The 12,535-nt window shown below is 54.5% G+C and overlaps 1 protein-coding gene across 4 annotated transcripts in view; it reads right to left on the reverse strand.

Annotated features, from left to right (window-relative positions):
- The window catches only part of MAD1L1 (mitotic arrest deficient 1 like 1), a 448,177-nt gene that overhangs the window by 72,574 nt on the left and 363,068 nt on the right, over window positions 1-12,535 (reverse strand). For all 4 annotated transcript variants that reach the window (XM_049904706.1, XM_049904707.1, XM_049904709.1 and 1 more), the window contains one exon: window positions 1,647-1,837. In XM_049904706.1, coding sequence (XP_049760663.1) covers window positions 1,647-1,837 — 191 coding nt within the window. The remainder of the gene's footprint in view (window positions 1-1,646; window positions 1,838-12,535) is intronic.

Here is a 12,535-nt window from a genome sequence, read left to right on the forward strand (position 1 = left end):
ATATGACAAGTGAGAAGTTAAACGGTGACTGTTCACAAGAACTGCACATGTTTGACTGTTGACTTCATCTTTCTGGAAAACCCCATGGAATTTCTGGGATGTAAAACTAAACACCAACCAGTGACCCTGAATTATTCAAAAGCAAAGAGGTTCATGTCTCTCTGGTCGTTTATTCACTGTGAGGCTTCTGTGAGTGTTTGAGTGTTTATCTGCTTGCTTGATTACCTACGGGTTCCAGGGTAGAAGAACGTGATGCCAGGAGTCTGAAACACTCTGAGGGACCAGCCTACCAGCAGCCCTGTGTCACCAGTATGTCTGAGGCAGCTGGGAAGGAGGGCGGGACAAAGGGGATGCCCAGACAGGCCAAAGGGGCACTGGTATGAGCACGAGCTGCTCCACTGTGGGGGCTGCCCATGAGAATGGGGTGAGTGGCACACCTGCCTGGGGGACCATTGGGGGAAGGGGGAATAGGCTCCTCTGTGTCCTCCCATGCCAGTGAGCACCACAAGGTCACAGGATGACCCTGGCAGCTGTGCCACCCAGTCCACACTTGCAATGGTCATTCCGTGTGGCCCCGAGAGCCTCGGCTCACTCAGCGTCTCTGCTGGGAAGGAAGGTGGGAGGTGGGTTTACGGTCAGTTACATGCCTAAGTAAGAGACGTGGTGCATTTCTCACATTGAACTCTGCTCAGACACACAGGCCACATGGTGCGGCATTATTGTGAACAAGAACAAAGCTGGCCCCTTCCACACCTCCACCATCCCAAGAGGTGGCTGCCCTCTGTCTCCTACAGCTCGAGCCCTGTCCCACCCCTTCTGACGCAACCATGCACCATGTGAGGATTCTCCGTGAATCAACAAGGACAAACGTTCAGCAGGCCATTCGAGGGCCAGGTGGTACCACCTTACTTTGGCCTCTTGGTCACCCTGGTGGCACCTGTGGACCAGCTGCTGGGCGGCACCCCCCCCACTTGGCCTCCCCACACACGCCTGCTCACCTGCCACTGTCCCACAAAGACCTGAGAGCCAGCACACTGTGAGTGCGAGCCCATAGAGACTCCTGCCCAACCCCCATCTGTCTGGAGCAGCTGACGCAGGCCTGCCATGCGTCACTGCACCCTTTTCAGCATCCTCTGCCGTGATGACCAGTGTCCGCCCTCATGTGGCCAAGCACTGCCCTCCCCTGCCTTGACAACATCTATGTCACGTACGTCCACAGACAAGCACTGAGTACAACCCGCTGTCTCTGCCTTCTATTTAGCTCAGCCCCACGTGGGCCTCTATCTGCCATCCACTGATCTACGTGCTCTGGCAACACCATGGGCAACTCAGCCCCAGCCAGGTCCGACACTGACCTGTAGCATGCCGTGGCCCTCCAGTGGGCTGACGCTCACATCTGTGTCCTTAACCCCACAGGGCAGCTCTACGTGGAGGGTGGATGCATGGAGGAAGAAGGCCAGAGGAGGTTCTAGCCCAAGTGGGCACCCCCAGCCCTTGAGGCCAGTGCTATCCTGAGCAGATGCAGGCAAAGCTGCAGGTGGCCTGGGGCCAGGGGGAGCTCAGATGCGACGTGGGAGATGGCCAGACTTCCTCCGGCCCAGTCTGGTCATTTCTTGTCAGCCAGGGCACTCAGCTGTGGGACTCACCTTGAAGAGCAGGCAGTCGGCCTTGTGCTCGGCGTACATGGACGTCAGACGGTACTGGTTCTCAGTGGTGATGTCAATCTGGTAGCCCGTGAGTGTGTAGCAGACTTTCCGGAACTCCTGGATCTTGGTTTGGAAGACCTCCTTCAGCCGCTGGTTTTTCAGCTCGGCACTTTCCACCTGCTTCTTCAGCTCTGGGGGGAGAGGTGGAGACTCAGTGACAGGCTAGAGGTGAAGGGGCCGTTACAGACCAGAGGGGAGAGGGGGCACGGAGGGGCCACCAACTTGAGGGACAGGGCGGGACAGCAAGGGCTTTTGTCCCCTTGCCCCAGAAGAGAATGAGGGGCTGCTGTCCACACCAGCAACTCAGTGTGTGAGCTCCACATGATGGAAAAGCAGCCAGGACGCTGTCCAGCCCTTAGTGGGGACAATCATGAGGTCACTGTATGTGCCCTTGACACTGACGGCAGGTGCTGAGTGGCACCTGCAGCTCTGGCCCTGGCTCCACACCTGACCTTCTCTTTCCTGAGGACTTGCTTCCGGCTGGCAGAGTGACCACACTCACACCATTACTGAACACCTGAGAAGCCAGCGGTGCCGGTGACAACAGAAGCGAGTGTGGTGTACCCCAGCCTGACGGCAGAGTCCAGGAGCAAAGGTGCCTCGTGGAGGAGGTGGGAACTGGGAGCTGGACCCTGGACTGCAATTGGGGTCTGCTGCACCCCAGTGTGTGACATTGACAATCACCTCCCTGCTGGTGGGACCCTACTGCTACCCAGGGGCCACCATGACCCTGTACACAGGGAGTACTGAAATGCCAGGTAGGAAGGAAGCCCCTGGCCAGGGGCTATTTGGGGGTTTCAAATCACATCACTCTGGGGGTTCTGCCTGCCAGAGAGAAGTCTGCCTGCAGGTGAAGAAGGGGCCCTTGGAGGAAGGGGCCAGGGATGGGGGAGCTGCCTTCTCTTCTGGAGAGAAAAGAGGCCGGGCATCAGGGCCCCAGGAGCCCCGAGGGAAGCCAGGCTCATACCTCAGCTGCCTATTCCTGACCCTGTGACTCTGCACAAGCCCCAAGTCCCCTGGCCTTCACATGTGAGATCGGAACCTGCCATGCAATGCCACCAGAGACCTAAGGCCGTACAGCTGAGAGCACATCGTAAATGGCAGGGGGCTGTGAGTGCTGTCGTCCTGTCTCATAACGTGCTAAGTGAATGTTGGCCACGTGAGCGACATCACCTTACACGTATAAACTGTAGAGGTCTGTGACCGTGAGTGCTGTCGTCCTGATAACACGCTGAATGTTAGCCACGTGAGCGACATCATCTTACACATGTAAACTGTAGAGGTCCGTGGCCGTGAGTGCTGTCGTCCTGTCTGATAACGTGCTGAGTGAATGTTAGCCACCTGAGTGACATTACCTTACACATATAAACTGTAGAGGGCTGTGACCATGAGTGCTGTCTTCCTGTCTAAAAACGTGATGCCGAATGAATGTTAGCTGTGTGAGACACACCAGCGTACATAAACTGTAGAGGGCTGTGACTGTGAGTGCCATTGTCCTGTGTAATAACGTGAATGCTGAATGAATGTTAGCTGTGTGAGTGACATCACCTTACACACATACACTGTAGAGGGCAGTGGCTGTCACAACCCTATGAAGTATGTACCAGGACTCTCCCCATTGTACAAATGGAGAAATTGAGGCTCAAGGGCCAGCCCCGTTGAGAACAGGACAAGTGTCAGATGGAGGCTGACTCAGTAGCAGCCCCACAGCCTCCCTGCCACCCTTAGGTGCTGGGAGACCCTCCTGGACCTTGTTAATATGACCCCAGTTATGAGGGACGCCCAGCGCAGGGCCCTCATTCTGGGTGAGGTTCCCTGGTATCGGCAAGAAGACAGGGCCTGTGTATAAAACCCAGCTGCGAGTGAGGCCCCACAGCCACCTGTGCTCCTCTGCCCGTCCACTGTGTATCACCAGCCCTGATGCCCTCGTGGACATAGCTCTCCCAGAGCCTCTCCACATGGGCATAGGTCCTGATTCATCTAGTAATTGGGCCATGGAATCAAAAGGTTAATTGGCAGCTCTGACCCCAATATGCTTCTCAGCCTCCCTTGGCCAGCCCACCCAGAGATGGAGCCGCTGGCAGGATGCCCACTCGCAGAGGGGAGAGTCACTGAGCACGTGTTCACCCTGTCAGAGACGGAGACGGCACTGCTGGCCATGGATGTCGGATGTCTGAGGGGAAGAAGGAAACTCTGGCAATCAATGTGGCCTGGCCCTGCAGCAGGACAGACTACCCCCCCGCCACCCCTGTATCCAGGTGCTGCTGCCGTTTGTGCCTTATGGGCTCCAGGAGTGGATGGGCCAGGCTGATGCACCGGCTCCCAGTCTGCACAGAGTGGCCCCTGAAGCCTCCTCACAACACACCTCCGCTGCTCTCAATGAGGCCCGGGGCAGGGGGAGAGGGGTGAGTGTTGTCTTCTCTAGAGTGGGGTGTGCTGCTTGCTGGGCATATGCCTGCTGGGCTGCTGTCAATGAGGCCCGGGGCAGGGGGAGAGGGGCAAGTGTTCTCTAGAGTGGGGTGTGCTGCTTGCTGGGCTTATGCCTCCCTGGACGCGCACCCGCCCAGGAGAACACCTGATGGGCACACGCCTGCGAGTACACACCTACCCGGACACATGCCTGCTGGGCACATGCCTCCTGGGCACGTGCCTGCTGTCTCTACCAGCTGGGGAAGGGCCCTCAGGGGACACAGGGTACTTTGTATACTCCATCTTGGGGAGTGCCCTGTGCACGTCTCACCACCCCTCTGACAGCAGGACATGGGGCTCAGAGACCAGAAAATACCTCCTGCAGTCCATGTGGTCTGCCAAGGTGAGGAGGGGGCCGCCCTTGGGAAAGGCTCACTTACTGAGCCTGGGCTTGAGGCCTGGACTCTGGCTGTGACTTGGGCACCACAAAACCCTTGCTTGGCTCCCCATCATTCTTGTAGTTCCATGCTTATGTAAACAGGGTGAATAATTCACACTGTGGTTTGGATCAAATAAATAAAAGATGGCTTTCGCCTTGGAAATGTCACTGCTTTCCTGCCTGTTGCACTTGTGCCGCCTGCGTTCCCAAGCCAGCTGGGGAGACCCTGGATGTGTGGCACTCTGGGGAGGGTACCCTCGAGGCACAGAGACTCCTGAGGTCTGTGGTGACCCTGCACCCGCCCAATCTGAGACCCCAGGACTGTGGTGGACCCACCCCATCAGGCAGCCCGGTGCCACTGGAGCTGGGTGGAGCACAGAAACATCTGGGTACCGCCCAGCCCCCTGAGAAGGTAGTCCCAAAAGGTGGGGGGGTGGGGTGAGGCTAGGGACCAGGAAATGCCAGGGCCCCATCTCTGCCAAGTGGGTACAGCTGCCTGGTTGGGCCTGGTGGGCTCCTTGGGCCTCACCCACTGGTGACAATGGTGTGTGAGTAGACAGCAGCGTGGCCCGAGTGACCGTCAGGGCTACTTAAGACGTCAGAGAGCTCCCAGGCTCCCCCAGCCTCAGCGTTAGCCTGCTGCGTGCGAGGCATATCCTGGGTCATGCTGCTGGGCAGAGGCCCCTCCTAGCACAGCAGGCTGGCTCCCTAGTGGCCATACTCAGGCTCTCTGTCCATCCCCTCCTCCCCAGTGGCCTGTCTTCCACATGAGGCCCTCTGAGCCCAGCTCTGCCACCTGGGACTCCCCTCCTTGCAGCACCCCCCATCTACCCCAACAGAGCTGCCCCCCTGTCTGCACCTATGCCTCCTCCCTCAGCCCCACTGAAGTCCCTCCCAGATCTACAGCGGCACTGGAGAGGCACACAGCAGATCCATGGAGGGAAGGTGGAGGTGCATGGACAAGCGGGGCTGCGAGGAAAAGGAGGGCAGAGGAGAGGGGGGCCAGCAGCTGCAGGCTCAGTGGTATAGGCCTGGCAGGCGGGTGGCTGCCTTGGCTGGGAGACTCTCAGGATACGTGATCCTGCCTCGCTGGGGCTTCCGAGGGACTGCTGTCTCCCCACTGATTGGGTGGATGAGCTGTAATGGCCCGAGATGAGCCACCAGAGCCACAGACATGCCACCCAACACCTGGCTCCTCCTGGAATCATGGGAGCAGCCGTGAAGGTTCTGTGGAAGGACAGAGAATAAAAATAAACTGCACTTGTTACGTAAAAGCTACCGGCGAGGAGAGCTGCGTTACCCCTGAGAGTGGAGATGTTGGGATGAAGGTGAGTTTTCAGCTTTTGCCTCCAGAGAGACAGCTCGCAGCCTGGACGCGGAATGCGGTTTGTACTTAGTGGGGTGAGGGTGAGGTGGGCAGCTGCAATGCACCGAGGGAGGGGCACAAAGTGGAGAGTGACGGCGGTGAGCAGTAGGTAGTCCACAGCCAGGAAACTCCATTTCATACAAGTACCATGGCCACTTTCCTTCTTACGGCTCTCAGGTAAAAAGGCAAGGGGATTGAGGTGGGTGGAAGGGGTCTCTGCTCTCGAATCTTTCCAACAAGGTGGCCTACATTGGCTTGGCACCAGAGCCCACCAGGAACGGACACAGCACCTGTCCCTCGACCCCACTCCTGGGTGGCTGCTGATCAGCTCTCTGAAACGGGGACTCTTGGACTGGGGCCTCGCACAGAGGAGGAAGAGCAAAAAGCCAGCACTTTCTAGAGCCCTTCATTATGCTGGGGGCTAATGGTCACAGTCAGACTAAAATGAGACATGAATGTTTTTTAACAATGATGTAAATGGCTCTTAGGAGGGCTGCCCCAGGGGCCCTCACGGACACACAAACCAAACTGTGGAGGATCCATGGCCACCTGGGCTAGGGGTCCTGTGTGGTGGGGGGACACTGACCTGTTTGGGCCCAGTTGTAGCCTGATTTTGGGGGCCTGGTACTGAGGGTTGAGTTCTGGAAGGAAGCGACAGACCCGGGGCACCTCACCAGCTGTGCCTGCCTCACACCTCTCCACAGCCTGGAGCCTCTCCCAGCAATGATGCCCCATGAGGAGGCTGGTTGGACCGTCTGAGCTCCAAGAAGATCCTCACCATCGGGTCAGCACCTCGGGGCCACCTGCCCAACCCTGGCCTGCTGCCCCAGCCGAGTGGGAGGCTTGACATCCTGAGAGAAAGTCAGCCCCCCTGTCCCATGAAGGCAGCTGGAGGCGGGGAGTTCAGGCTACCCATTCCAGATCCATGACCAGAAAGTGGAGAGCAGGGTTCAAACCAGAGTTGTATGACCCCAAGGCTCTGCAGCTCTGTGATGCTCAAGGCTGCTCTGCTGGGGTCACCATGCTAGGTCACCCCACTGGGACTGCCTCTGCTCAGGCTGGCTTGGTGCTTGTTGGCCCCATTTGCTGAGCTCATATGCCACCCTCTGTCCTGGCTTCAGCTCCCGTCTTGTGTAGGGGTCCAAGCCATTCAATAGGTCTCAAAGCACCCAAAGCAGGACATGGCCTGAAGGAAAGCCCTCCCTGTGGCCACTAGGCCTTCATAGGGTAGCCCAGCCTGCCCCTCTCCAGGCTTACTGGGCACTGCTTTATTCCTTCTTGAAGGCACCATATGGCTTCACCACGCCAGGCCTTTGCACATGATTGGAGTCTTTTCCCATTCCTTGCCAAAATCCCAGCTCTAAAATCGCTTCTCTGCAATGGGTCTGGTCTCCTGGAATACGTTCTCATTGCACACTAGAGTTTTCTTCCTAGTATTTACCATAACACTGATAAAGTAATACAGAAATTTTTCTGCTTGATGTTTATTTCCTTCAGCAGACTGTAAGCACAATGGGGTCTGGGTTGTATCTTTTTTTGTCACTATTTACCGTACTCCTCTCTACTACACCTCTGTCAGTTTGTGGCCCTGTGGTGGCTTGCATGCTGTTATGATGCTGGAAGCTATGCCCCTGGTATTTCAAAACTAACAGGGTTACCCATAGTGGGCAGGTTTCAGTGGAGCTTCCAGACCAAGACAGACTAGGAAGAAAGGCCTGGTGATCCACTTCTGAAAATCAGCCAATAAAATCCTATGGATCATGACTGAACACTGTCTGATTTGCTTGGTATGGACACATCATCAAGAGGATCAACTGCTAGAGGAGGGCATCATGTTTGGTGAAGCAGAGGGCCAGTAAGGGAGACCCTCAGTGAGATGGATTGGCACAATAGTCACAAGAATGGATGCGAACATACTGGTGACCATGAAGATGACGCAGGACTGGGCAACGTTTCATTCTGTTGTACATAAGGTCACCAGGAGTCGAAGATGACTCAATGGCAGCAATCTATCTCCATCTATACTTATGAGAAAAAAAAATCTAAACATCAGTGGGATCATCTGCACCCTCTGGAGGAAAGGCCAGCCTGGGGAGCTTTCTCAGCCCAAGGAGGAAAAACCAGACAGGATCTGGACAGTATGTTCCAGTGAAGGTCACCAGGAGAGGTCACTTCTCCTGAGAGTGGCCCCATCACCATCTCCCTACAATCACGTTGCAATAAGGGAAACCAAGAGTGGAGGGTCAAGGCACCAGGCCATGTCTTGGCAACATGCAGAGAGGTAAGGGGCTGCCTGCCTGACTAAAAACCAGGACTCCTGCACCATGGAACATTCCAGAGGCTGGCAGTCCCTGGCTCTGGCAGCAACTGTTCAGGAATTGGAAGCAGGTTTCAAAATGTCCTTCGGGAACTCTGAAAAGAACCATTTTTCTTTCTGAAAAGTGAGTAAAATATACCTAACCAATACAGGGATTTTTAAGCTTAAAGAGCACCAAAACAGGCCAATACTTCACCATTAAAGGAAAGGCCCTCTAGGCCCGGGGCTGAGTCAGTCATCTCTGCCTCTCAGCTTGGGACACTCCTGGTCTTCGGTGACACTCAGAGGGAAATGCAGGTAGGGCCCTGGAGGCAGATCACCTGTGGGGCCTTGGGAACTGACTGGTCCTGTGGGAGTCACTGGGCAGTGAATGGCGGAGGGGACAGCGGCACAGGAAAGGCTCAAAGACTGCAGTGGGCACCTGTCCAGGATCCCTGTAGCTGGTGATGCGTTTTCCCTTCAGAAGCACCTTCCCATCCTCCCGGCTCTGTTCCAGGTCCAGGCCCAGAGAGTCTTGTCAGCTGAGAGCTAGGCTCTGCACCCACATAGCTTGTTCACCTTTGGCTGGGGAAACTGAGTCCCACAGGGAGGAGGAGGAGTGCACTTTCTACTCTACCTACCATGGGCCACGTGGCCCAGGTGCATGTGCACAAACACGTGTACTCACTCATATGGACACACATACACATGCATACATACACACGGGCATGCACTCACAAGTATGTACACATGCATGCACACACACAAAGGCACACACACATGCATGCACACATACACACAAATGAACACCCACACATATGTACACACACATATGCAGCATACAAACATGCACACACACCCATACACATATACAGTGTACATGCACACGTGTACACATACATGTACACATGTGCGTCCATACACATGCACACGCATAATGCATACATACGAGTGCAGTGCACATACACACACACAAGTGCACACTCCGAGTCCTAACCTAAGCGCAAAAGAGAAAAGCCCTCTGACAGCACAGTAACAAGCACACTGGCGTGGGATTTCCTGGACATTCTTAGGATGCCTCACCCTTGTGACCTTCTCAGCTGCTTCAGGAAGTATCATTAATCTTGTCCTTGAAAACTGAAACATAGGCCAAGTGGTTTTCAGGGAGCAGTGTGAGCCCGCAGGCACTGTGGGGCTGGCGGAGCCAGAGGGTCAGGGTGGAGGGGTTCGTGGGTTGGGCCTAAAGCCTGCAGCCCTCTCCACCGTGGCCAGCTTCCCTCCTGGTTTTAGGATCCAGGTGCCAGTTCTGTGTCTATCCCATCTGACCTTTCTTCCCCTCCTTCCCCACCACAGGTCTCTGTGGACCTCAGGCCCTGTGCCAAGGCCCCGGAGGCTAGCCACAGCCTTAGCTCCCTGGTGCCTGCTAAGTTCCAGTCCCAGAACACAGGTGCACAGACAGGCCCTGTCCTGGTATCACCCAGGCCCAAGGGGTAGCCTGCTCAGCAGGGGGCAGGCACAGTCCAACGCAGCCAGGGCCACAGCAAGAGAGGCAGGGAGGGGCATTTGGACTCTGACTTGGACCAGAAAGAAGGGTTGAGTCTTGGCTCCCCCAGGTCCTGGCTGTGTGTTTTTGGATAAGTAACTTCACCTCTCAAAACCTCCATTTTCTCATCATAGTATCACCTGCCTCACTGAATAAAATACAGCCCATCTCCAGCTCTCAGGAGCAGGTCACAGCAGCACAGCCCTGTCACGGGTAAGATGAACGTTCTCAGCCATTCAGGCACGGTGGCTTCGGGAGAAGAGCAGGAGCTTCATGAGCACATGGTCACGACAAGCCAAGAGCAGATTAAGAACCTGGGGCTGGCCCTTCTGGGCACAGCTGGGTGGGGAAGATGGTGTTCTGGGGTGAGGATGCCCCCACCCAGCCCGTCTCCAGTTGCTCTGCCCCACCCTGAGCTGGGTGCCTACTTCGCCTGGGGTTTCCCCAAGAAGCTGTTGGTTTCCTCCTCCCCTTCTATCCTGGACACCTCATTTACCTCTCTCCTGTCCTGCACTGGACCTCCTGAGTCCTAGACCCCATCTCTTCCTCTGGTACATGCTCCAGAAACTTCCAGAGAAATGATATGCAAGAGGAAAATTTTTTTTCAAATCTTGCATATATGAAAAGCAGCAGCCCTGGTGGTATAATGGTTAAGTGCTCAGCTGCTAACTGAAAGGTTGTTAGTTTGGGCCCTTCCAGCCTCTCTGTGGGAGAAAAATACCTGGTGGTCTGCTCTCATAAAGATTACAGTCAAGAAAACCCTGTGGGGCGGTTATACTTTGTCACATGGGGTTACTACGGGTCAGAATCAACTTGGCAGCACGTAGTGACAACAATGTCTGAAAATATGTTTAGTCTGTTTTCACATTTGATTGATAGTTTAGCTAGGTATAGAATTCTTGGTTGGAAAGGTTTTTCCTCCAATTTTGAAGGCATTGTTCTATTGTCTCCAGCTTTTGATCCTGCTGGTGAGAAGTCCAAACCATTTTGAGTGTTAACCTTTTGTGGGTAACCTGTTTTCACTTTTTGGAAGTGTTCAGAACATTCTCCTTGTTCTCAGTCTTCTGAAATTTCCCAAAAGTGTCCCTTGCTGTGGGCCTATCTTCATTCGTATTTTCTCTCATCTTCTCTTATGTAGGCCGGTCCCCCAAGTGGCTGTTTTCTGATTGTCTTTGTCTCTGTCTTTCCTACTGGAGGATTACCTCAGAGGTCTGTCCATCTGTCCATTACTGAATGTTCTCAGCCCATCTGGTTTGAGCTGGAGAGCAGGGCACTAAAGGCTGAGGGGCAGCTCCAAGCACACAGGTGGGGACTATCAACTGTGAACTCTGTTGTGGGGTGACCTTGCTGGCCTGTGTTGGGAGGCTGACAATGTCAGTATCTCTAGATCTTTCTTCTTAGACTGGTCTGACTGGTCAGAGAAAACTCTCGAGTCTTCTGTATGGTGGACAGGTGCCTAGAGGTTGAGTGCAGGGAATGCTGGAGGTCTCACTGTCCAAGACACATGCGCTCTGGGGACCCTGTGCTTTCCCAGTGCCAGGCTCCTGCTGGGTGTGTGTGGGGGGGGGGGGTGAATAAAGCATAGAGATCGGCTTCTGACATCGCTTCTACCATGTCAGTTCTCCCATTTTTGACCTGCTCCTTACCCCACTTCACCAGGTGCCTGATACCAATTCCTGAGCCTCTGGGACTTTAAAGGACAAGTCACACTGCTCTTTGGCTTTCCTCTTTGTTTGGATTTCTCAGGTGTGTGGAGTCAGTCTCCACTTATTCACTGTTTTCTACCTTCCAAACTGTGCCGCTGTTGTATCCATGTCTTTGCGACTTTCCTACAGTTTTGATGGAGTTTTTTGTGTCACTTAATCCATTATCTTTGCCTGTAGTTGTTAGGTGCTGTCTAAGTTGATTTTCAACTCATAGCAACCTTATGTGACAAAGTAGAACTTCCCCATAGGGTTTTCTTGGCTGTAATCTTTATGGGAGCAGATCACCAGGTCTTTCTCCTGTGGAGGTGCTGGGTGGGTTTGAACAACCAACCTTTCGGTTAGCAGCCAAGTGCTTAACCGTTGTGCTCCCGAGGCTCCTTATCTTTATCTAAAACTACTTTTAGCGCGATGTAGCCCTCGCATGAGTTCTGGAGTTCAAACTGCGTGGGCTTGGACCTTGGCTCTGCCCTGTATCCATAGCAAAGAGAGGAGGTAGTGAGGCCAGACTGGGAGCTGGTGCAGGACTCTGACAACGGGTGGTGGCAGTGGAATGAGGTGGGAGTAAAAAGGCGAGAGGTGTGGGCTACCTGAGTCACACTTGAGAGGGACAACTGGACATTCAGGTTGGTAAAAAGAATGGTCCAGAATGACTCCCAGGGTTCTGGTGTGACTCCCAGGGGATAGTGCGGCCATCTGTTATGACAGTGTCTCTGAAGAAGCAGCAGGTTTGGGGGTACAGGTCATGAGGTGGGTTTTGGACCCTGTAATACAGCTAAAAGGAGCCCTGGTGGTACAAGGGTTAGGTGCTTGGCTACTAACTGAAAAGTTGATGGTTCAAACCTACCAGCTGCTCCGCAGGAGAAAAGACCTGGCGATCTGCTCCCACAAAGATTACAGCCTAGAAAACCCTATGGCAACGTTCTACTCTGCTACATGTGGTCATACGAGTTGGAATCGACTTGACGGCATCCATCAACGACAACAATACAGCCAAGAAGAACCATCTAGTCCAACTGGCATAGCAGGTCTGGAGCTGAGGAGAGACATATTTGGGAACATGGTCGCTCAAA

The sequence above is a fragment of the Elephas maximus genome, chromosome 12 (assembly GCF_024166365.1).
Source record: "Elephas maximus indicus isolate mEleMax1 chromosome 12, mEleMax1 primary haplotype, whole genome shotgun sequence".
NCBI lineage: Eukaryota > Metazoa > Chordata > Mammalia > Proboscidea > Elephantidae > Elephas > Elephas maximus.